The sequence below is a fragment of the Aedes albopictus genome, chromosome 2 (genome assembly GCF_035046485.1).
Source record: "Aedes albopictus strain Foshan chromosome 2, AalbF5, whole genome shotgun sequence".
Taxonomy (NCBI): Eukaryota; Metazoa; Arthropoda; class Insecta; order Diptera; family Culicidae; genus Aedes; species Aedes albopictus.
The window spans coordinates 425270899-425297522 of NC_085137.1; the positions used below are offsets into that span (position 1 = coordinate 425270899).

At 40.3% G+C, this 26624-nt stretch overlaps 1 protein-coding gene and 1 pseudogene across 2 annotated transcripts; one reads left to right on the forward strand and one right to left on the reverse strand.

The window, feature by feature from the left end:
• Window positions 1–5025: 5025 nt before the first annotated feature.
• Window positions 5026–26624, reverse strand: LOC115265267 (uncharacterized). 2 transcript variants are annotated; one of them, XM_062849056.1, is made up of 5 exons: window positions 25443–26624; window positions 25063–25245; window positions 7819–9110; window positions 7689–7749; window positions 5026–5379 (listed from the first exon to the last, which is right to left on the reverse strand). In XM_062849056.1, exons 1-5 carry the CDS (start codon window positions 25540–25542, stop codon window positions 5093–5095), a joined length of 1923 nt encoding a protein of 640 aa, XP_062705040.1. In that variant the 5' UTR covers window positions 25543–26624; the 3' UTR covers window positions 5026–5092. The 2 variants fall into 2 exon arrangements, with proteins under 2 accessions (XP_062705040.1, XP_062705041.1); XM_062849057.1 differs by lacking the exon at window positions 7689–7749 and having other exon boundaries at window positions 5156–5379.
• Window positions 22705–24626, forward strand: LOC109408626 (methylcrotonoyl-CoA carboxylase subunit alpha, mitochondrial-like; annotated as a pseudogene).

A 26624-nucleotide genomic window follows, 5' to 3' on the forward strand; every position in this document is an offset into this window, starting at 1 on the left:
CCATTGCTAGATGATCCACTAAGTTTTCTCTTGCTGAAAGAATTGCTGGTTTTTCAGCACAAAAAAAATCGGTAACATTTATCTGATTTCCAGCAGTGAAAATTTGGTGTGTACTATCGTTTCCACATAACGTGGTTCTTATCGTTTTAGAGAGCGTGTAATGGTGCTTAAGCCTAAGATTGTTAGCCAGGACACAGTGTAAATACCTGTGCCCCATCCCTGAAACAAAAAGACTCATGGAGTGACTAAATCTTTTAGCTACGTCACTCTCAACGTTGGTGTTAAACTATACTAAATCATTTACACTCACAACAACACATCTACACAAATACACTTACACAATCTAAATCTTGTCTCATCGCTCGCTTATAGTTAATCCCTAATCAACCCAAATATCCAACTCCTATGGGGGCGCCGGTGAATAGCTGGCCTTTCATAAAGAAGGTGTCATATCATCATATCCTTTCCTATGCTTGTAACGGAGAAGATGGGCGTGGCCGGCAATGGAAGTTCTCATGTCTTTTTTATTTCAACCTCTGATTGGATAGCTGTTCCTTCCCAAATAGCATTCCAGAAGCAATTAGAATAGGATTATTAAAGCTTTAACATGACAACTTTCAGTATGAAATCCACGAATTACTCCGTTACCACGCAATGCAACGCAAATTTTCTTAACAAACAACTATTGTAATACTTTTAGTTTAAGTATATTTATCGATATCTGTAACGAGTTTATCCATTAAAGAAATATATTTCTACATAAATACACATAAATATAAAAACCCAGATTAGTCCACCTAGTGGTGATAGTGCCTTTCTCGTCGAACATGTACTCATGATCTTTCCTTGGTTGGGATACGACTGGGATGATTTTGCTTCAGAATGTTGGCTTTAGCCTTTTGGGGAATCGAAAACACTAGTTTATGAATTTTTCCGACGTTTCGATCTGTTTGGGGCCTTTTCAAGAGTTCAATCGGTCAAGGTTTCCTAGGCAAGATGCCCAACAAACATTTTTGCTGTATAAGAGTGGAACAAACCACTTTTAAGCAAACTTTAGCTTAAGAAACTGTTGTTCAGCTACTTCTGTTCCTTGGGTGGCCTTGCCTAACTTAAAAATGTCATACGGAAGTTTTGGTATTTATTGAGTCCGTTCGGTTTGAAACCGTCGTGATGTGGACAATCTCCTACCTATCGGGCGGTTTAGAATTCGGTCCCTGTTTTTGGAATCTTCTACTATTGTTTGTTTAGATAGTTTCTGTGCTAGGGCCATCATTCCGAAGAATGATCTTTCCGTCGACGTAATGCGAACTGTTCCTGAATCCTGAGAATACCTTATTTAGAAAAGCATTAATTTTAATAAAATTGGGAAATTTATTAATTGAACATATTCCGACGTTACGTTAAACGTATAGACTGGGCTGAAAAATATCAGAATTTTCAGTTGACTGCTTGAGCACCTTCACTATCACTGAAGACCGATCAACATCAAGACGATTATTACAAGCTAGGATATAAGGGGCTGTCCATTAATTACGTAAGGGAATTTTAGCGATTTTCCGACACCCCCTCCCCCCCATGTAAGATTTTTTGTATGAGAACCCAAAAAAAATTGTATGGCGCGTAAGATTTCTCAGATCCCCCCTCCCCCCCATAAACCCTTACGTAATTAATGAACAGACCCTAACGTCTTTCACAATCACAGATGACTTAACGGCAGGGCTGCCCAACCTTTCGTGGCCGCGGGCCACAAGTGATACTCCATACTAGTCGACGGGCCAGACATTAAATTTCGACATCAAATTTCGAAAGCGCGAATGCAACAGTGAAATTTTGAACATCCGATTACCCACAATTTGCTGAAATTCAGCAAACTCCCCTGATTCGTTCAGTAAACTCTGCTGTTCAGCAGCAACGTTTTTCTGAAATTCAGTAAATTTTGCTGAAATTCTGCTACAAATTTGGCTGTACCTTTCAAGTTTAAAATTTTTAAATGTATGTATTTAAATTTTTTAATCTTTGAAAATTTTTAACAAAACACTCTTCCTATTTCGAGTTTATTTTTAATATTAAATTTTATTTAAATATGAAATATCTTCAAATATTTCAATGCTTGGGCCAAGTTTCATTCATCGATTCCGCGGGCCGTATGTTGCACAGTCCCAGTAGTTTTAGACGGAAAAGAGGATTGAAAAAACTTTCTCCGGGGTTGATGCGATAATTTTCTCATTTTTTACCTCAGTGATTTGATGAGATTGCTTTAGTACAGACAAACAGACATATCATTTGTAACATATTGCTATTATATTCATCGTTACGAAAAAATAATCGCCAAATGCTAATCAGGTTGCGTTTTACTGCGGCTTGATGTTGGTAATGAGTAGACGTCAAACGAGCAACAACGATTAATATTTGTTTCAACCGTTGAAAACAAGGACGATGGAGAGTGAGTAGAGTTAGACGTCTGTATGTATGTGGTCTTAGTTCAGTCAAGATTTTGTTTTCTTACACATATTTATCGCTTGCATAGACTTTGTTCATTTTTGAAGTTCCTGCGAAGCACCCTAGGATGCACCTAATGCTGGTTTTGCATCACTATCGGTAGCCTCTAATGTGGTCTGAGCCTATTTTCTTGCTAATCGTTCCTCATGGTTTAAAAAAAGACCGCGGTTCGATGTGTCGCATGCATAGGTTTGGTTCTTTTTGGCATTTGGCCACTTCCGGCTGGACACCCTAGATCGGTCCTGGAACACTATCGGTAGCCTTTATAAAGATCTTCGTTGTGGTCTGAGCCTATTTTCTGACTAATCATTCATCACGTTATTTAAAAAGCCGCTGTTTAATGTGCCGCAGGCATGGGTTTTGATATCTACTACATTTGACCACTTCCAGCGGGACACCCGGAACCGGTTCCGGAACTCTTTAGGTTGATCCAAATATGATCTGAAACTATTCTCTTTCATTAACCGTTTATCAGGTTGCCTGAAGAGCTTGCGATTTGATGCGTCGCATGTAAGGGGTTGGTTAACTTTTATACTTGGCTAATCCGGCGTGACATCTGGAACCGGTTCAGTAACACTACCGGTTCCGGCGGAACATCCAGAACCGGTTCCGGCACACTACCGGTTCAGATATGGTCCGAGAATAATTTCCTGCCTACTGTTCATCAGGCTATCGAAAAAGCCGCTATTTGATGTATCGCATGCATGGGTTTGGTTCACTTTCATATTTTGCCAGTTCCAGCGGAACACCCAGAGCCGGTTCCGGAATACTACCGGTTCAGATATAGTCTGAGAATGTTTTCCTGCCTACTGTTTATCAGGTTATCGAAAAATCCGCTGTTTGATGTGTCGCATGTATGGCTTTGGTTCACATTCATAGTTGGCCACATCCGGCGGATCACCCGGAACCGGTTCCGGAACACTACCGGTTCAGATATGGTCCGAGAATATTTTCCTGCCTACTGTTCATCAGGCTATCGAAAAAGCCGCTGTTTGATGTATCGCATGCATGGGTTTGGTTCACTTTCATATTTAGCCACTTCCGGCGGAACACCCAGAACCGGTTCCGGAATACTACCGGTTCAGATATGGTCTGAGAATGTTCTCCTGCCTACTGTTTATCAGGTTATCAAAAAATCCGCTGTTTGATGTGTCGCATGAAGGGTTTGGTTCACTTTCATATTTGGCCACTTCCGGCGGGTCACCCGGAACCGGTTCCGGAACACTACCGGTTCAGATATGGCCCGAGACTATTTTCCTGTTTACCGTTCATCATGTTTTCGAAAGTGCCGTGGTTTGATGTGTCGCATGAATGGGTTTGTAGCGTTTTCATATCTGGCCCCTTCCTGGGGTACCGATCCGGAACACCTAAATGGCCATAACTCCGGAACGGCTGGACCGATCCGAACCATTTTCAATAGGAAACAATGGGACCAGATTCCGCGTCGAATGAACCGTTGGTCATTAAAATCGGTTGAGGTTTACTGCTAAAAAGTGATGTGAGTTTTTTTTGTACACACACAGTTAGAAATAAAATGTAAATTTCAATTTATTTTCATGCACATATTTGGAGCATGAAAATAAATGTAACAATCAACCAGTGTTTAATTTTACATGACTTGAAAATTGAAAGTCATGTAAAATTCAATTACGTTTAATTTTCAACTTGTCATTTAAGATAGTTGCTAGTAAATTTACATCGTTGTTTATTTTTACAATTAACCTATTTCTAGCTACCGCTTCACAGTAGGACGAGTTCGATGTTCAATTATCACATTTTGCAGAGGGGGGGTAGGGAGCGACACAAGTTTTCTCAGACCAAAACATCCCCAAAACAGACGAAAACACAAAAAAAATCTGCATAAGCCCCCTGAATTTAGCTTATTTGTATGCATCATAGCGAACAAAATGTTGTACAAAGATGAAATATTGAATTATACCAACACGCCACGTACCGAAAAATGTTTCTATATATATAAAAAAATGTCAAACCGATTGATTATAATTTTCGTATAGAGTTAGATATTGTACGTCCCTTACTCTATACAAAAATTCAAATCAATCCGTTTGAAATCGACTTAGTTATAGCGACAAGTGCCCAAAATAGGCACACCTGCCCAAGTAGTGCAAGACCCTATGTGCAAAAAAGAGTATTACAATCAAAATATTAATCATTTCAATGCGGAAGAACACCGTATAACAATGATTTTTTTGTAATTAATTCAAAGCAAATGACAGACCATTCAGATAGTAAAAAATAGTTAATCCTATGGACAATATACGAGATTTTCGGAATGATTGTTAACATTAATGGATTTTAACAGAGTTCATTAGTTCAGAAGGCAATGCAACTTTGAATATGAGAAGATCAAATTGAATATTCTGAATCGATTGAGATGCGAATTTAGTTTAGGGCATATGTGACTTCAATGTATTATTTCAAAAAAGGTATTGACATGAAAAAATGTTCTTTTTATTGGCTATGAAATTTATCGAGCTTACGATTAACACAAACTTATCTTTGGGCATTTATGTATAGTTAATTCATATTATAAACAGCCCGACAGACCTGACCAAACAAAACAAATGCTGTTTTAACTGCTAACGTTAAAGTTAGACAACGCAGAAATGACTTTTCTGACTTTTTGTTGCCTTTGTCCTACTCGACGTGCACCCGACTTCGACGCCACAAAAGTTATGATCTTAAGGAAGTATTCCTGGAGCAGTTCCATGAATTTTGAAACCGATTTTGTGTACATGAAATTGTGTACAAATTGGATGGCGAATAGGTCCTCTACTGCGGCAATCACATCATGAGCTCCCTCGGACAAACGTGTCCGATTTGCGTATACGTAGAATATCGTTTTATCGTTTCCGACATCTAAAAAAGAAGAAAAAATGTCATTATTACATATTGTCATTTATTTATGTTGAAATGACGAGTACAACAAAAAGATAAAACGGAACGCACTGATTATCGACACAGTGGCAAGGATTTACAGCATTTACAGAAATGCCGAACAAAACCACATTAAGGGCCCGAGTCAGCCCCATTTAGCGACGATCTTTCTGCTCTCATTATTTTAGCGTCAAACTTTGGTCAATTCATTCACGTTCATCACCGAACTACTGCTGATACGCAAATCATAGGGGGATTAAAAGTATGGAAAACTGTTCAGATTTTTAAGGAGAGCAAAAAATGTATTGCGGAAAGGGGCTGACAAAATCGGGTCACTTATGCATATGATCATTACGAGTGAGATTTTCTTTTTTTTCGTTAGTTTTCTAGTGTGCCATTAATTGAATACAGTAAACGTTCGCTCGGGGGTCTCCAGTAACCCTAGTGGTTAAGGCTATAGATCGCCAATCCGGAGACGGCGGGTTTGATTCCCGTTCCGGACGGGAAAATTTTGGGCATAGTGTATCATTGTAATTGCCACACAATGTACAAATTCATGCAATGGCAGGCAAAGAAAGCCCATCAATTAATAACTGTGGAAGTGCTCAAAAAACAAGTTGAATAGAGGCAGGCCAAGTTCCAATGCGAACGACGAGCCATAATGAAAAATAAGAAGTAGACGTTCGCTCGGTGCAAACGATTTAACTGCAATGCTTTTTAATTGCAAGTAGGTACCGTCAAATGGGGTAACTTGCAACACTTTTCGACTTTGAAGCAATATCATTTAAAATCTAAACATTTGAAACATACTGTGAAGCATCGTGTACGCTAATTACCCCGAGTAGAATACTATGCAGCACTTGGTTTACCAAAATACGTTGCCACCTAATCAGGATGTGCGAAATACATGATTGTTGCAAGTTTCCCCATCTGTGGGGTAACTTGCAACATAGGACATGAAGTTAGCTATCATTAAACAGCACTAACATTCTAGTATTTAGTTGTATTGTAAATTTTTGATGTTATGCATGAAACATAACATGAAAAGATGTACACTAACCAATTGACATATAATTTTTCATGAAAGGATTGATAGTTATTGCAAGCGAGAGTATATCTTTTAGCAACAGGTCTCACGTCCCTCAAACACAATATATATATGATATTCGTGACTTAGCACTCATTACAAAATGTCAACAATGATTATTGTCATTTCTTGAAAAGGTAGAGTGAGTCATCTTCAAGTAGCCTTCAGTTTGAAGTGGTGTTTGGCAATTTCAGCTAAATTAACCTGATTGAAACACACCTATTCTACTTCGTAAATGTCAAACTCGCTAATTTGGGTATTGAACCGAAATAATTTACTCCATCTAGGTTCAGAATTGATGTGGGTGATTGCTTTACAGCGTTTATAAACAAAAATTCAATTTTTAACATGATGAAACATGAATGAAACTTCAAAATGTGGTATTTCCTCACAACATTTGAAGGTCACGTGCAAAAAAAAAATGTAAAAAATGAATTGTCATTTGAAAATGAACGCGTTACGTAATCAATAAATGATCCATTTCGGTTATTTCTGTCAAATATATCGTGAAATGAAGATAAATAATAGAAGGTTTCGTCAAATTCAACTGTTGCAAGTTACCCCATAGTGGTTGTCGAAAATAATAATGATTTTTTGCATAACTTAGTCGATAAGTTTCTCATACTTTTATCGTTTAGATAAGCTTACTATTAGGTACCCTAACTGCAAGCAAGGTCATCAGACTTATCGCACTTACCATAAGGGAGAGGTCAAGCACGATTTTCATACTTGTTTCTATGGCATAAAATGAGCAATCCGTTTTAACAGTGTAGATAAACCATAAACAAAGAAACAAAGCTAATTTTTATACTAAATCGATATTTGATACACATAATCACTATAACCGAAATAGTAGGGCATCCTAGTTTTCATTATTATTAGAAAATGCTTCACATTTAGTGTATGTCATCGTGTTGCAAGTTACACCGCTGTTGCAAGTAACCCCGTTTGACGGTACGCTAAATGTAAGAATTTTACATTTATCGCACCGCTATTCGTCAAAATGAAATGTCAATAGCGATGCGATGTTTTTCGTGTGCACTTTTGCTGCAATACGACGTTCTGTCAGTTGTTGCAGTTATCAAATTTCATTCGGTAAGTGAAATGTAAATATGTTGCAGTTAGCTAACGTCTACCGTATGTACAATATTCTGATTAAGAATTATTTAGTATCACCTTTACATTATATTCAAATTACACTTACCAACAGCTACCAGCACCGGTCCAGAACCGTCAATGGTGATATCGTCAATACGAGTACCAATCTATAAAAACAAAATATAAACCAAAAGTTTCAATAATCATACAATTAAAGCACTGTAAAGATTACTTACATCCTTTTGAATGATAAAATCTCCGAAGTCTTCCCCAACAAGCGAGCATAGAAATTTCAATATATCGTAATCTGATGCTGATTTACTCAAGTGGAGCTCCGATTTGCAGGTCAGCGAGTATTGCACGAGTTTTTCCCTTTTCATCATAAAATAGCGCCGCAAGTCGGTGATGTTCACACCGGTTGCCTGCTCGAAGTGGAAATTCACCAACAACCGTCGTCGTAGAACAGGAAGCTGTGAAATCATTTGCTTTGTGTCTACTTTTTCGTCCAGTTTCCATCGAATGAAGGCCTGGGTTTTAAGCAGCAGCTCCTCCGTCATCAGACTTGGGTCATCGCGTACCAGAGCCGAAACCGAACTTTTGTCACATTCACTGGCAGACTTCTGCCAGTATTCTTTCAGCGTACCCGCTCTAGCATTCCGCTTCTTTTTTAAACTCGTTACGGTGTTCGTCAAAGCTGCTTGAGGGGATTTAAAGCGATTCAAATAATTATTACGATTGATCAACTTGTATTTGATATCCACATATCCTTGGCCGGCTCCGAACCCATCGTCATCGGTATAGTCCAAAGCTGGGAACTTGTCTAAGACTTGACGTGCTGCCGTTTCCATTACATCCGATCTGATTTGCGTATCGATCATTCTCAGCTGATCCACAACCGTGTTCGCTAACGTAGTCACTTCGGTCTTGGCTATGCGTATTGTTACCGGAACAGGAACCCCTCGATTGTTCCGTTTGAAGTCCTCCAACGCACGCAATCGATTGAGAAGACTATCGCCAAGCTTATCCCAATTGATCTTGAAACAACGGAACTTCATTTCGGTAGATGCGTGTTTTTTCGAGCTTTTATGTAACTGTACGCTATCGGAGGAGCCACGTTTCTCGCTTGAATTCGGGGATTGATTTTCAACATCCTCTGAGCCGCCTTGTTTGTCAGGATTTATCTTTGAAAGTTGAACACCACCATCGTTGGTTGCTTTCGAGGAATTTCCCAATTCCGCATTTCGTTGTTCAGCCGCACGTGCTTCATTCGGAACACTAACTATTTCATCTTCGAAAGTTTCCTGAGCACTATCCGCATTGGAGGCAATAGGGTCTTGTACGTCAAGTTCAGCATCCAGTAGCAACTCTTCGTCACTGTTCAAAAATTGCACAGCAATCATTTCAGTTGCGCTCATTTGTGTGCTCGAGGGTGGTAATACATCAGCTTCGGATACGACCGACACGATTCGAGGTACAGTTACGACTTGCAACGTTGATTGATCCTGCTTCGAATCTACCACAACCGATCCTGTTACGAATACAAAAAAACAATGGGTTAGTAGGTTTCGGCCATACCACATAAATAAAAAGTAAGCAGTAAGTGCACTGAAGTTTTTTTTTTTCGATGGTAAGGCCGGAACAAATCTCATTTTATCCTTTTGTCACAGTGCTCGTTGACCCAAGCAATTAGGTAAAATCGAATTTGTTAGGATTTTTTCTGGACGACTCTAATTTCAACTTAAAATTTTAAAATTTCTTGTTTAGTTTATTGGCAATGGCATACCCATTTCTAACCGGAAAAAATGTATTTATCCGTTCCTAACCGTCGCTAATTGCTGCTAACTTATTTTTTAGATAAACAGGGAATCCCTGAAGAAACTCCTAGAGGAATCCCTGAAGGAACTTCTGGAGTAATCGCCGAAGGAACTCCTGGAGGAATCCCTGAATGAACTCCTGGAGGAATCCCTGAAGAAACTCTTGGAGGAATCCCTGAAGGAACTCCTGGAGGAATCCCTGAAGGAACTCCTGGAGGAATCCCTGAAGGAACTCCTGGAGGAATCCCTGAAGGAACTCCTGGGGGAATCCCTGAAGGAACTCTGAAGAAATTCCTTGAGAAATCCCTGAAGGGACTCCTGGAGGAATTCCTGAAGGAACTCCTGGAGGAATCCCTGAAGGAATTGCTGGAGGAGATCCTGAAGGAACTCTTGGAGGAATCCCTGAAGGAACTCCTGGAGGAATCCCTGAAGGAACTCTGAAGAAATTCCTTGAGAAATCCCTGAACTCTTGGAGGAATCCCTGAAAAAACTCCTGCAGGAATCCCTGAACGAACTCCTGGAGGAATCTCTGAAGGAACTCCTGGAGGAATCCCTGAAGGAACTCCTGGAAGAATCTCTTAAGGAACTCCTGAAGGAACTCCTGAAGGAACTCCTGGAGGAATCCCTGAAGGAACTCCTAGAGGAATCCCTAAAGGAACTCTTGGAGGAATCCCTGAAAAAACTCCTGGAGGAATCCCTGAAAGAACTCCTGGAAGAATATCTGAAGGAACACCTGGAGAAATCCCTGAAGGAGCTTCTGGAAGAATCACTGAAGGAACTCCTAGAGGAATCCCTGAAGGAACTCCTGGAGGAATCCCTGGAAGAATCCCTGAAGGAACTCCTGAAGGAATCCCTGAAGGAACTCCTGGAGGAATCCCTGAAGGAACTCCTGGAGGAATCCCTGAAGAAACTCATGGAGGAATCCCTGAAGGAACTCTTGGAGGAATCCCTGAAGGAACTCTGGAGGAATATCTGAAGGAACTCCTGGAGGAATCCCTGAAGGAACTCCTGGAGGAGTCCTTGAAGGAACTCTGAAGAAATTCCTTGAGAAATCCCTGAAGGAACTCCTCAAGGAATTCCAGAAGGAACTCCTGGAGGTATCCCTGAAGGAGTTGCTGGAGGAATTCCTGAAATAACTTCTGGAGGAATCCCTGAAGAAACTCCTGGAGGAATTCCTGAAGGAACTCTTGGAGGAATCCCTGAAGGAACTCTGAAGAAATTCCTTGAGAAATCCCTGAAGGAACTCCTGGAGGAATCCCTGAAGGATCTCCTAAAGGAATCCCTGAAGGAACTCCTGGAGGAATCCCTAAAGGAACTCTTGGAGAAATCCCTGAAAAAACTCCTGGAGGAATCCCTGAAAGAACTCCTGGAAGAATATCTGAAGGAACTCCTGGAGAAATCCCTGAAGGAACTCCTGGAGGAATCCCTGGAGGAATCCCTGAAGGAACTCCTGGAGGAATCCCTGGAGGAATCCCTGAAGGAACTCCTGGAGGAATCCCTGAAGGAACTCCTGGAAGAATTCCTGAAGGTACTCCTGGAAGAATCCCTGAAGGATGTCCTGGAGGAATCCCTGAAGGAACTCCTGGAGGAATCACTGAAGGAACTCCTGGAGGAATCACTGAAGGAACTCCTGGAGGCATCCATGACGGAACTCCTGGAAGAATCCCTAGAGGACCTCCTGGAAGAATCCCTGAAGGAACTCTATGCACTGGGCTGAGCTGATGCCAAAAAAAACCTCAATACTTGGCTAAATTTAGATTGAATAACATGTCGAACTATGGCCAAAAACGTAATTGCTTCCATTTTAAGTTTTTTTTTTATTTTTTTTAACGGGATCGTTGACGTTAAATCAACGCTATGCGTTAACGGTCACATTGATCAACGCGCCTGAACAATCAACGTGAAATTTGTTGATCGTTACAGTTAACTTTAACGACCTAACATAACGGCGTTAATCGTTGATTAACGTTAACAACCATGGTTGAAACGAACACTCAGAAATAAAAGTATACACGGAATTACTATTATTTATGCATTTTGTATCCGCATCTCTCTCTCACTCTCTTTCTGTTTTCATGCTATCTGGTGCTTCGCCTGGGTTGACGAAACATTTCTCTTCAACCCAGGCAAAACGGCAGATAGTATGAAAACAGAAAGAGAGTGAGAGAGATGTGGATACAAAATGCATAAATAATAGTAATTCCGTGTATACTTTTATTTCTGAGTGAACCAATGTACACTACCCGCCAATAATATGGAATCGTTCAGATACTCAGTATTGCAGCACCCAAAAAGTTTGGCATCACCCAAAATAAGGAGGAAAAATAGAGTAAACTTAGAACCAATTGGGTTGTGGGTACGAGTTGCATTTTGAAAGAGAATTAGGGGGGTCATAAATGATTTGTGCCTCAAAGACCTGAAATAATCACATTTTAGGGTGATGCCAAACTTTTTTGGGTGCTGCAATATTCAGTATGAGCGCGTATGAGTGTTGCAATATGCGATTCCATTTTATGGCGGGTAGTGTATGCTTAAACTGGTGGGAACATATTGTGGAGGGACAATTTTTTTTTGCAGGGGGTCGAATACGATGCAAAAGATACAACAACTTTTTGGTAAACTGCAATAACCACTACAATTGCTAATACCACGGAGCGATTACCCTACATCCAATATAAGAAGGAAGAAAGGAAGGAAGGAAAGGCTGTGGAAAGGTTTTGTATCGTAGTTATGATCAACTGCTTATAAAGCAGAAGCGGATGTCGAAGCGGAGGCGCAAGGCAACTAATCTCTACTTTGAGTCTTACAAGCCAGTGGTAAGTGGTAACTATGTTGCCACCATCAATTTCGTGTGCCACTCTAAATCTCGGGGTCGAAGGAGCAGTATCTTTATTTATGGCTAATTGGAGCTGCAATGTTTTTAACTGCAAGTTCGGTAAGTGCAACAATTTTGCAGTTATCGCACCGCAATCCGTCATAATGTAGGGCCCATATAGCCGAGGCGGTAAACGCACGGGTATTCAGCATGGCCATGCTGAGGGCGACGGGTACGATTCCCGTTCGGTCCAGGATCTTTTCGTAAAGGAAATTTCCTTGACTTCCTTGGGCATAGAGTATCTTCGTGCCTGCCACACGATATACGCATGCAAAATGGTCATTGGCAGAGGAAGCTCTCAGTTAATAACTGTGGAAGTGCTCATAGAACACTAAGCTGAGAAGCAGGTATTGTCCCAATGAGGACGTTACGCCAAGAAGAGAGAGAGTGGGGCTAGTACGGGAACAGGTAGTCGAACCTGTTACCACAGACAAACAGACGTAACACCTTGAACGATTTTCATGGAAATCCATCGCCCAGTTCGCACTATCATCACCTGGTGTAAAAGTTGCACGAATCACTGTGTTGTGCAATATCGTCAACAGAAGGCGCTAGTGTGAAACGTCAAACGCTTAGAAAAACGATGCGCGCGCCTCTGGTTGTGAAAGCCAAAACAATAAAAATTTGAAGTGATCGTTAAATGCGTGGTCGATGGAAATTTCGCAAATGTTACGTCTGTTTGTCTGTGCTGTTACCCTTAGTATGGTTTGTCTGAACACCTGCGCGTTTATCGCTTTGACTGGACTTGGACACTTGAGGAAATTGCGCCCAACACAGTAGCATAAGTTTCAACGCGGTATAAGAAAACAAGTAGACCATTTCAGTCCTCTTGTAAATTGTCCCTAGGTACATTTCCAAATTTCTGACAATTCATAAGAAATGCTGACTATAAAATCTACCTGCTATGGCGTACGTGGAGTGTTGGACTTACTTACTCAATGTTCGACGTACTACTGTGTCGGTGGTACTGCTGTGCTGTCCAATGACAAAGGGTTCTGTGGTGGGTTGCGTACTCGCTTCCTGACAGTTGATTAGTCATGTAATGAATCCTGTCCTTAGCCTACTTGATGAACACTAAACTACCACATCTCCTTTTCTTTATAATTAAATGAGCTTTTTATATCTATATAAAAAGGTGATGATGTTTTACGATCTGACTCGAGAACGGGTCAATGGATCTACATAATTGCATTCATGCAAAGCTCTAATATGTTCATACGAGTTTTTTTTAAATCGATTGAGAGAGCAAGAATAAGAGGAGTACTTGAAATTCCGTTTTGTGGGTCATTTGACCTGCATGACAAAAATCGTAGTAGGCAGACAGTACGACGTTTGGAACTTTATTTTGCCGTGCCCTCACCGACCAACTCGAGGTTGTCCGTGAGGGACTTTATTTTGTCGTGCCCTCACCGGACCAACTCGAAGTTGTCCGTGAGGGACTTTATTTTGTCATGCCCTCACCGACCAACCCGAGGTTGTCCGTGAGGGACTTTATTTTGTCGTGCCCTCACCGGACCAACTCGAGGTTGTCCGTGAGGGACTTTATTTTGTCGTGCCCTCACCGGACCAACTCGAGGTTGTCCGTGAGGGACTTTATTTTGTCGTGCCCTCACCGACCAACCCGAGGTTGTCCGTGAGGGACTTTATTTTGTCGTGCCCTCACCGGACCAACTCGAAGTTGTCCGTGAGGGACTTTATTTTGTCATGCCCTCACCGGACCAACTCGAGGTTGTCCGTGAGGGACTTTATTTTGTCGTGCCCTCACCGACCAACCCGAGGTTGTCCGTGAGGGACTTTATTTTGTCGTGCCCTCACCGGACCAACTCGAGGTTGTCCGTGAGGGACTTTATTTTGTCGTGCCCTCACCGGACCAACTCGAAGTTGTCCGTGAAGGACTTTATTTTGTCATGCCCTCACCGACCAACCCGAGGTTGTCCGTGAGGGACTTTATTTTGTCGTGCCCTCACCGGACCAACTCGAGGTTGTCCGTGAGGGACTTTATTTTGGACCCGCCGGATGTGAACTTGTAGCTTCGTGTTTTGTTGGTTAATCTTGTCACAGTAGACTTGCATGGATGGATTTCCTCGTGGGCCAGCTGGCGGAATTTGCAAGCAGCGTTGTGAAGGCCTTGTCACACTGGCTGCATTATTCTGGGGTTTTTCTGTTTCCTTTGGTTATGACTTTGCTGAGGTAGACGAGGGAGGTGGGCTTTCCTTCAAATTTTCGCCTGGAGCGTCTTCGTCTTGATTCGAATTTCCTTCAACTACAATTTGTTAAACTTCTTCTTCAGGCGTCTTCTCCAAGATCCCATCCTCGTCAGCCATTTGTGGTGGGTTGCGTACTCGCTTCCTGACAGTTGATTAGTCATGTAATGAATCCTGTCCTTAGCCTACTTGATGAACACTAAACTACCACAGGTTCATTTTTCTCCTCGCCTACTTCGCCTTTTCACTTTGGACTATGCAGGAATTTTACCCACAGTAACAGGTACATCGATTCATGGACCATCTGTTAGAACATAATCCGCCATCTGTTGGTGTTGATAGCATTTTTTAATTAGCATATAATTGGTGAATTGTGTGTATTACTGACCTGATTTAAAAGCCTTTTATAATTTCAGTTAAGTTTTTCTAAAGTAACTGCTTCAACTATTAAAAATAATAATATTCGGTACTAAAGGTACTAAATAAAAAAACAAAAGCTCTCACAAGACTTTCTTGCACAACACAGAAGCTGTCACATTCTAGTGCAACATGTGCGAAGCACCTAGTTCACTTTTTAAAACCACCAACACTGAAAAACTAAAGTATTCAAATTTACTTAAATGTTGAAAAAACAATTCTAGAAGAACATTTGAAAAGGGCCTATCTGCTTTGCGTAAACAAACATGCGTTAAACAAAAAATTGTTGATGTTTTCGCATTTAACAGTGGGCGCTATTTACTAGCGCCCAGGACATCCTGTCTACCATGATTCCAATGCATTGATATAGGCCGTGTCAGGGGCCTGATGTTAAGGCAGTGGATTGTTCCAAAGTTGATTTTTTTTAACAAGTTTGACGTCCCCTCTTTATGTTAAGACCGTCAAACTTACAACATTAATAAATTATTCCAGTGAAATGCGCATTTGAAAATACGCATCGATGTTGCCTATTATGGACACCACCGGGGTCCATTATAGGATTATTTACAAATATCTTGGCGCCTATAGTGGACCCCCCATTTGATTTCCATGTTAGCTGTCACGCCACCGACGGTGCCTATAGTGGACCCTCCCCGAGTGTGCGTATAGTGGACCCTTTTGAGTGTTTACATTTATTAAATAGTCAAAACAACCGATTGTTGCGGCCACTGGGTCATTTGTTTGGGGCCGTTCATAAACCACGTAGACCGTTTGGGGGGGAGGGGGGGTCTGGCCAAAGTCTACGCTCCATACAAATTTCAAAATTTTTGTATGGTCAAAAGTCTACGAGGGGGGAGGGGGGGTTTGAGATGACCCAATTTTGGTCTACGTGGTTTATGAACAGCCCCTTTGCCAGGAACTGCTGTGTAGCAATGTAATAAATGTTCCCCCGGTGGATGTTGCCTGGAAACAGTTGATTTGGGCATTTATATTTGAGTTTTTCTGAAGGGGGTCCACTATAGGCGCAGGGTCCACTACTAGTACACAACCCCTACATCTATTCTTGTGTCATTGAAACGAAAAGCATGTTGAAAATTTCGAAACCGTGAAATACTATTAAAAGCTATTTTACGAGACGTTCTACCGGTGGGCCGCTCAATGTTATTGTTTACATTTGATGTTTTTGTTTTCGCAAAAAGTAGCATAACATGTGGTGAGCGCCAATCAGATTTTTGCTGGCAGAGATGTTTCGGTTTCTAATGCGGCATGTATCAATCCCCCGAGCTGTATGATGTCACTAGCAGATGAAAAAAAAAACATTACCACGGTCTACGGATATTAATTATAGTGGGCGGATTGACGCATTTTTGCAGATAAATGAACCCCGTTTATTGGATGGGCCCGTATCACATGTTATGCTAACGAAAATGTAAATAAATGGGCCCACCGGTTGGACTTCAAAGCTGGTAAACATTCAAAAAACTGCTGATTTGAAACGTCTCATAAAATGCCTTATAGGAAATGTGATGGAAAATTTGCATCGATTTTTCTCAATGTTTACGTTCAGGGGATAGGCCCTTTTCAAATGTAACGCGAGATGTGGAGAATTTTCAATCAGCTGGCTTTGACGTTTGAGTTTGTTTTGATCTTTTGAATGAGCCTCTCATTTCACCCTCGAACCGCCAAGAAGAGCGTACCACAAAAGCTGCTAGTCAGGTGTAGTGAAGCCATTTTGTTCGGTCAACCGCGTGGTGTGAAAGAAAATCAAAGTTTTTAAAGCGTTTTTGTAGATAGTTATAGTGTTAAATTACAAGTAGATAAAGAAAGAACAAAAGTTAATCAAAATAGTATAAGTTGAGAGAAAATATCGATATTTTTAAGTGTTAGTAAATAAGCTAGGTTAAGTGTGAAAAAAGTGATCAGCGGCGGTTCATGCTTGTTTCCCAAGCATGAATTCGGTAAGGGAGCGGGGCTCCGAGCCTCCCGATAAAGGTAAGACATGGTCAGGCACATCTCTATCCCCAACCTTCGACGAAGACCCCATGGACGCGGAGTTCGCAGGCTTCGACGAAGCGGAAACGAGCAAACAAAACCCCAACCTGAACAGGAAAAGACGTGAAGAACAGACGAAACATGCGAACGACAAGAAAAAATCAAAATCCGACACAGACAACCAACAAAACGATATTCAACCGACACCAACATCATCTCAAGCAATTGCCATACAGACGCCACAAACACAAACTACACAAACTCATGTACCACACACACAAACACAAAACACCGCCAATCACACACAAACACTACCAAAACAGCAAAGACAAGGAACCAACAATAAACAAGAATTCTTAATTCGTAACAACACGTACAATGTAATTTTCATTGAGCCAATTATGATCAAGGAGGGAGAAATGCTTCTGGAACCGATGGAAGTAGGAAAATTCCTCTTCGAAATGAACCTGGACCAGTTTACGGAACTGAAGAGAGCAGGACAGTACCGTTACAAACTGACGTACAAAAAACCACAAGACACAGAAAAAATTCTGAACTCGGCGAAGATTCTGAAGGAATACAACTACAGGGCGTTCATCCCGAAAATGCTGACGGAAACAACTGGAGTCATTAACCAAATCCCAACCTCTCTCACCGAGCGGGAAATCTACGAAAAAATCATCAGCACCAAAAAAGTGATTCGAGTCGAAAGGATCAAAAGGAAAAAAGACGACCAACTGGTAAACACGCGATCAGTGAAAATCACCGTGGAGGGATCGGAGCTGCCAAGAGTGGTGCATCTCTATGGAGTTCCCGTCAAACCAGAGATCTACATCTATCCGGTCAGGATCTGCAACAAATGCTGGAGAATCGGACACAAGGCAGCAGCGTGCAAAGGAAAACAGACCTGCAAAAGATGCGGAAAAGTGATCAACGAGGAACACACAGGATGCAACGACAACACACCAGCTAAATGCAAAAACTGCGGCAAAAATCACCTACCAACTGACATTCAATGCCCAGAACGACAACGACGAGAGCACATCAACGTAGCGATGACGGTCAACAAAATGACGTACGCCGAAGCCGAGGAAATGTACCCGAAAACACAAAACCGGTTTGCAGTTTTGGAGCATATCGACGAATTCCCTGGTCTGGAACGTCCAAATAGACAGGTAACTGGATTCCGACAGGTAGAGAGGCCAAGCAAAAGGATCGACTACAGCAAAATCATCGAAAAGCTTTCGAAGCCAGCAAAAAAACCAGCGATAGTCAAAAACACTTTCCCTCAGGTAGAGCAAATACCTGAGCAAGTAAGTGTTATCACGAATAACCCCCATTCGGTTTCAGAAGCAGAACGACTCCAGAACATGTCCAAACAGCTACACACCTTTTTTTCGACAGTAATGGAAAATAGCTCCAGACCGGACGCAGATCCAACCACGGATCTCCTTGTAATAGAAATTGGTTCAATGATACAAAAAATCATAGAAAAAATAAACACAGCTACTCAACCACCAATATAACAAATCACTTCAAATCATGGCTTTCAATCAATCACTAAATATAGCACAAATTAATATCCACAGCTTAAGACCATTAAATAAAAGAGAAAACATTAAAACATATCTAACAACAAACAATATTCACCTTTTTTTGATTCAAGAAATTTGGATCAAACACTCTGAAAAATTTAAATTTCTTAACTACAACTTCTTCAAAAACTGCCGACAGGAAGGGTATGGAGGTACAGGTATACTTGTACATCCTGCCCTGATCGCAGAAGAAATAATTATACCTAATGTAGACCTAGAAGTAGTAGCCATTAAGATCAAAAACCTAAAAACCCCCACTATCTTCATTTCTCTATATATTCCACCAGAAAGTACAATCAACGAAATTAAAAACCCACTAGAAAAAATATTTCAGTATATACAGCACAGCTCAATACCAGTCATGTTAGGAGGAGACATCAATGCACATCACCCCATATGGGACCGAAATATAACAAGGCCGGACAGAAGAGGAGAACTATTCAGTGATATTTTAGACAATAACAATATAGTAATTCATAACACAGGGGATGCCACTAGATGGCAGGATCTTAATTGTAATGCATCTGCAGTAGATATTACACTAACGACTACTGATATTGCTCCATTTGTCACCTGGGAAGTAAGTGAGGAAAATTTAGGTTCTGACCACAAACTTATTGAATGTAAAATAGTAGATTACAATAAATTCAGCAACAATTTACCATACACCATAATTAGTAAAAAACTAGCAATAGAATACTTAAATCAAATAGATCCAACGGAAATAGGAAATGTAGACGAGTTAGAACAGGAGATAGAAAAAGCCATCAACAAAGCTACATTTAAAATATATCCCAACAGTAAAAAGAAAATCAAACCATATTGGACAGATAAAATTAAAAAACTGTACGAAGAGAAAAATAAAAAACACATTCAGTTTAGGAAAAATTTAACTTTAGAAAATAAGTATATTTTTAAGAAAGCAGAGAGAGAATTCAATATTGAACTGAAAAAAGCTGTATATAAATATAGAGAAGAAAAATTAGAAGAGATAAATGAAGACACAAATACTCAACAAATGTGGAATATAGTTAGATGTATAGCAGGAAATTTCAAAAATAAAAATAACAGTGAACTTCTCCATAATGAAACAATAGCAAAAGAATTCGTAGATAACAATTTCGTACTTGAAGAAAACTTAAAATTTGACCCTGTAAATAGTAATGTAGATGAACACAGATACGCAGGAGAAATAAGTAAGGATGTAATGCTCAAAACCATACAAAACAGAAAAGACACTTCAGCAGCAGGATCAAACAGACTTTCATACTATTTTTTGAAAAACATAAAATCGGAACTTTTGAATAAAATATTAGAGATAACTAACGATGTATGGAAATCAGGAATAGTACCGAAAAAATGGCAGACTAGTAAAATAGTTCCAATATTAAAACCCACCAAAGATAAAACAAAAGCAACCTCTTATAGACCAATAGCTCTTATCAATGTTAACCTAAAAATTATAAACTGCGAAGTCAAAAAGCGATTAAGTGTTTTTGCCCAAGAAAATAACCTAATTCCCCCACTATCTTTCGGATTCAAAGAGAACTCCTCCACAACAGACTGTATTAACTATTTGATTTCAACAGTAACTGAAGCTCAAAGAAATAAAATGACAGTAGCCACCATATTTATAGATTTAAGTAAAGCCTTTGATTCCGTAGACATTGGAATATTACTAAAACAGCTAGATTCATTTGCCGTGCCAAACAAGATACTTAGATGGTTAATTTCATACTTGTCAGAAAGATCTATTACACTAGAGACAGTCAATAATAAACTTTATAAAGACACCAACAAAGGATTGCCACAAGGTTGCCCATTGTCACCTCTATTATTCAATATTTATACAGCTAGTCTACACGAAATCACTACCGAGAAAGTAATTCTAGAGCAATTCGCGGATGACTTCGCAATTACCATTGTAGGAGACAGCATCCAAGAAGTAGAGCTGACAGCTAACATAACAATCAATAGAATAAAAGAATATTTTGAATCACTAAAAATTGCCATTAACCCAGATAAAACAGCAGTAATAGTATTTAATCCTAGAAAAGAGGAAAAAATCAAAATTAACATAGACAGCGTTGAGATTAAACAGGTAGACCAACATAAATATTTAGGATATATTGTAGATCAAAAACTAAATCATATTCCACACATCGATTACATAACAAATAAGGCCAAAAAAAGGTTAAACGTGTTAAAAATAATATGCAAGAGAAAAGGAGGTGCCCACCCACAAACCGCGTTGAGAATAAACCAGGCCATTATAAGGTCCCAAATAGACTACGGCATAACAGTTTATGGCGGAGTAGCTAAAACAAACTTAAATAAGCTCAACTCTACCTTTAATGCAGGGTTGAGAACGTCACTAAGACTCGTTAAATCAACACCAATTAACGTACTGTACGCAGAAGCAGGAGAAATTCCCATAAAAGACAGAGCAAACATGCTAGCCAAAAAAGAATCAATAAAAGTATTTGCACATAACAAACCAATAATAGACACACTGAGTAAATTTGCAGAATTAAATGAACTACCGAAGAAACACACCTTTTTAGAAAAAACGACCTATACACATAACTACTTAGTAATACAAACCAACTGTTCAATAATTTCAACAGAAATCAAAAATAAAATAGACACCATAAAAAACATTAACATTAACACCGAAATCCCACATTTAAATAAAAATGACATGAATGAGTTCACCATTAGAGCCATAACTAACGAATATATTTCTAACAACTTCAAAGACCATATTAAGATCTTTACAGATGGTTCCAAGACAGCAGAAAGCTGTGGAATAGGTATATGGATTGATAATGAAGATACCATTAAATGTCAAGTTAACAAAGAACTATCTATTATGAACGTCGAATTAATAGCAATTAACACTGCTATTGATATGATAATTAATATTAACGATGCAACTGAATTTGTCATTTGCTCCGATTCCAAATCCGGACTTATGTCTTTAAAACACAAAAATATTAAAAACAATTTCATAATTTTGGAAATATTGTTAAAACTAAGTCAAAGTGTAAAGCACATAACATTACAATGGGTTCCTGGACATAGAGGAATACTAGGGAACGAGAAGGCAGACAAGCTTTCCAAACAAGGATGCAAAAGTACTAATAGAATATACACAAAACTACCCCTGACTGACGCAATCAACTTAGCGAAGAAAGAAACTATTGACGAATGGAAACGAAACTACACAGAGCTCTCTCAACATAAAGGACAAAAACACTTCATGATCTACCCAACCCCAACACTAAAACCATGGTTTTATAACTACGCTTTGGAAACACATGAAATAATTAATATAGGTAGACTCCGAACTTTCCACACTATGACGAAAGACAAACTATATCAATGGAAACTGACTAATTCGGAAATCTGTGAGGAATGTGGAGTGAGGGAAGATGCCAACCATGTACTTTTCGCGTGTACTAAATACTTGGGAAACAGGTATAAACACAAATGCTTAATCACTTATAGTAACACTGAAGACCTACTCAAAAATACTAACACGAAAACATATCGAGAAATAGCTAACTTCATTAAAATAAACCGTATTCAGTTGTAAAATCGCGGAAAAGGTTCTTTCTAGATCGAATAGTAAATAACAAATGGTTTGTAAACACACACTGGTCGACCAGATCAGTGCACTATCGGTCAATTTTGACAACAACGCTATAAAAACGGTACCGGTCGTTTAATCTATAAGGCGAATGATGCCAAAACAAACTTCACGATCTGACAATACTTGGCAGTTTAGTCCGACACTGTGGACTCGCCATTAAGGGTGTAAAAAGAAGAAGAAGAATGAGCCTCTGGTACAAATTTGCCCTGTCCTGCTCACTCACACAGAACATTTCTGGAGCTCGATTTGAATAGGTCGTATGTGCTTTTGTCGATATAAAATTCGATCAGTTTATTTTAGTCATTGTAGCAATATGGCAGATATTTTGCAAACTTTTAATGATGGAACAGAAAGCCTGTTTTGTGAGGATTCTGCTGTATGTATAAACTCAATTTCAATGCTCAATTTCAACGGTTTTCGCTATAATAAGCGAATCCAACTGATCGAATTTTTAATCGACAAAAGCACATACGACCTATTCAAATCGAGCTCCAGATTTAAAAACAGCGCGCGAGCACTGTGCGAGCTTTCTTCAAATTTTCTGTGGGAGGGAGTGAGCAGTAGGCCAGATTCGTGCAGAGGCTCATGATTATAATCATTCTTGGTCTGTTTACGTAATGCGCAATTTTTGAACGATTTCCGATACCGGATACCGCAAGTTGTTTGATTACCGTTATCTGTTCCACGGGCGCAGAAAATGAAATGAGTAGACGGAGGATTATTTTCCGATAGCTTGCAGCAACAGTGGCTTGAAATAAGGTAAGTAAAATAAGCTTAATTGCCAGTGCACAGACTTGTACAGAAGCAATAATTTGTAAATGCTTTTTGGTTGTCCACAGGGGTACATGCACAAGGCAGCTTTTCCTGGCCGTCAGGCCATTCATCCGAGATACGAGTTTTTGTCGAAGAACGTGGAGTTTACGGACCTGTGCCAAGAGGGCATTATATTTATTGGCCCGCCACCTAGTGCGTTCCGGGATATTGGAATCAAGAGTCCTTCGAAGCATATTATCATGAGTGCTGATGATCAAGGTAGTTTGCGGTGGCGGTGGAAAGGATATGCAGATTGCCGAGATGGAAGCGGATTTCTTCACGGCGCTGCAGTCGGCGAGAACTGATGTTGGTGATGGCTGCTGGAGAATGTTCGTTCGCCAAGGCATGTGGAAGTGCAGGTATTTGCCGATCACCATTGAAATGCGGTTTATCTTTATGAGCAGGATTGCTCAGTTCAGAAACGCCATCAGATGATCATCAAAAAAGCGCCTTCTCCGGGATTGTCGGAAGAGCTGCGGGTTCGGCTGCGGATTAAGCGACCAAGGCCGTGAATTACATCGGTGCTGGAACCGTAAAATTCAGAACTAGACAAGGAGAATTTGTTGTTCCACTTCATGGAGATGAATAGACGTCATCAGGTGAAACATCCGATTACGCAAATGATCACCGGAATGGATCTGGTTGAGTGGCAGATTATGGTTGCTTCCGGAGAAGCCCTTTCGGTGACGCAGGAGCAAATCCGCAAGACCGGCCATGCGTTCGAAGATCTAACGAGCGGATTCCTACCAGGAGCTGGTCCGCCTCTCGGCGCCAGAGCACTGCCAAAGTGGAAACCGGTGTACGGCAAGGAGATGAAGTGTCCATGCATTACAATCAAATGATTTGGTCTTGTGGGTCGAGAACCGTCCGAGTGCCTTCCAGCTGCTGATCGGACTGTTGCGAAACTGTCAAATCGCTGGACTTCAAACGTGGACTTCCTGGTCGATTTCGCTTGCCATGGGCATTTCCAAGCGGCGGATGTTCACACCGGCTTCATCGATCAGCATATGACCACCTTGTTCCAGGTGTTAACTGTTTCCAACGAAACCTAGATGGCACTGGCTTCGTCCTAAATGAAAATTTCAGCACCCGGAAGTCGCTGTCTCGGTTGAACCCGTTCGATCGGGAGCTGAACTTCCGACCCTATTATATTCCGAACCAAAACTTCCATCTGTAGGTGGATGAGAAAGCGCACTAGGTGGAGGTAAAATCCAATGGAGCAGGCATTGAAGTTCGTGTCGATGGAGGCACCTACTTGAACGTAAATGCCACTAGAAAACCGCACGAGAACCGGTTCCTGCTGCGAACTAGCATCGATGGACACGTAGCTTGCTTCAACACGGCGATTGAAAGCGGTTCCATCGCATTGTATGATGATAGTGGCCCAAGTAGTGGCCTCACTCCCGCGAAGTAATCCAGCTCAAATTTGTACCTGTCGAAAGTGCCATGGAGGAAGCCAATGTCGGTACCGTTATCTTTCCCATACCGAGAGTGTTCGATAAGTTGTTTATTAAGCCGGGAGATTCCGTCAAATCCGATACTCCGCTGGCCGGGCTGATTGCCATGAACAAGGAACACGGCTTCAAGGCAGCCATGGACGGAGTGGTCAAGGTCGTGCCTAACGCCGAGTGATCTAACGTGCAGAGGGAGCCGTTTTGATAGCATTCGAATCGAGCTAGGGGAAAAAGGAGCAGACAACTGCCGAATTGTGATACAGTTGTGCATTTACAATCAATAGTAACAGCTGTGGTAACAGGGTAACAGTGACAAATCGTGCATTTATTAGAAATATTTAGTTATTTTCTATTATAGGATAAAAAACGAGTAAAACAGTAAAAAATATGTTACGACGGGGATAAAAAATACATGTTTGAGTACTATTAACCCTTGAACAGAAAACAAGCACCTGCTCGAAGTTCACGATCTTCTGTATTTTTTGGATTTATTTGTGTTATTGGAAACCTTCAAGTGTACCAACGAGAAGAAAGCTAGAAACATTAAATCTTTGTACCGATTTTTCGAATTCGCTTTGTAACGAGCTTATATTATTTATCGTTTCAAGAAATTCAAAATATTTCATGGATGTATCTTATCTTTTTCTAAGGTTTAACTTACCTGAACCTTCTAAGGCGGAACTCTGATTCGCGTACTGTGACGAGGATGGTGTCCATGTTTCATTTTCTGCTGACAGCATTAGAAGTTGGTTTTCGAATGCGGAAAGTGCAAGGTCGGTCACTATTCTGCATCCATCAGCTTCGGTGTATACAGCTTGAAGATTCTTACAGAATGCTCCTGAACCTTTAAATTTGATAAGAATGAAGATTTTGATTATTTGATTATATTTTCTCGCCCAATACATTACTTAAGACCCCATTACTTATGTATAAACATTTGCCTAAGCAGGTCGACATCAATCCGAGGTTCGTTTTGTTTGGCCAAATATTTATCACGTGTAATGAGTTCTAAAGAAGAATTGAAGCAAATAGTAATCTTACCTTGTTCTAATAAACTGGCAATGGTGGGATGAGCTGGCAGGGCCAAACGATTGATTCGGGATACATCGCATACTTTGTAGATTTTCACCTTATCTCCCATTTTTAATTATTCTTGTATTGTTTTGGATTTTACGCTGGTTTAAATTAACGGGATTGCATGTTGGATAAACAAGTATTGCTTATTCTTTTCGCAAAATACTCTCAAAGGCGCTCGATCAACAAATTCCGTTATGTTTTTAGCCACAGTTCCATGTAAATCCGAAGTGATTTCCATAAGGCCTTTTTCATGAGCATGTATAACGGATCGCTTTTGACCAAAGATTATTATTTGTTCGCTGGTTTTGTTGAAAATCAAAAGCTGAATTTGGACCACATAAAATTGCTCTCCAAATTCGTCGTGTTCGAGGAACAAGAAGTTGTCTAACTTGTATTCGTACCCACAATATGAGGCTTCTTCAGCATATATGGCTTCATAGCTGAGGAGACCATGCTTGTTTACATCCGTCTGAATTTCTACAGGCAGATCTTCATAGTTGTCTACGAATGTAGTAAGTACGAGCTCTCTGTCAAAGCGACTATTCTGCTGCCCCAACAATGCCTGGTAAAACTGGTGTTGCTCAGCACAGAATTTCACCACATTTTTGAAATTTAAAGTGCTTCGTAGAGCTCGCTTGAAAAAACAGTGTTTTCTCTCGCAGTGCAATGTACAAAATGACATGAGAGGTCCTAGTTCCGTTATAAGTCTAGGATAGTGGTTAGTGAAGTGGTGTTTCGGCCTAAGTGGGGTGTCGAAATGGGTTTTCCTGGATTCCAAATATTCTGTTATCAGCGATCGCAAAAGGTGGACTTGTGTTTGTGAGACTACAGTTGATGTAACTATATCCGTAATGTTTTTCATTAACATTAGCATTTTAACTAATGGGTCGTTGTAGTTCACGGGTTTGTTGAGTAGTATCAATGGAAGAATTTGGACAATATGCCAGATGTCACAAGCTTTCGCTTTTATATTTTTCGATTTTCTCGTGAAATCGATTACAATTTTCGTATTTATTTTCAACTTATGGAAAACTTCATTGATTCTTCCCTGAATGTACAACGCAGATAATCGTTGCTCTTTAGAGAGACGTTTCAATATGAGAAAGAGATCGTTATTGATCCATCCTTCAAATAAGTCATGTGCTA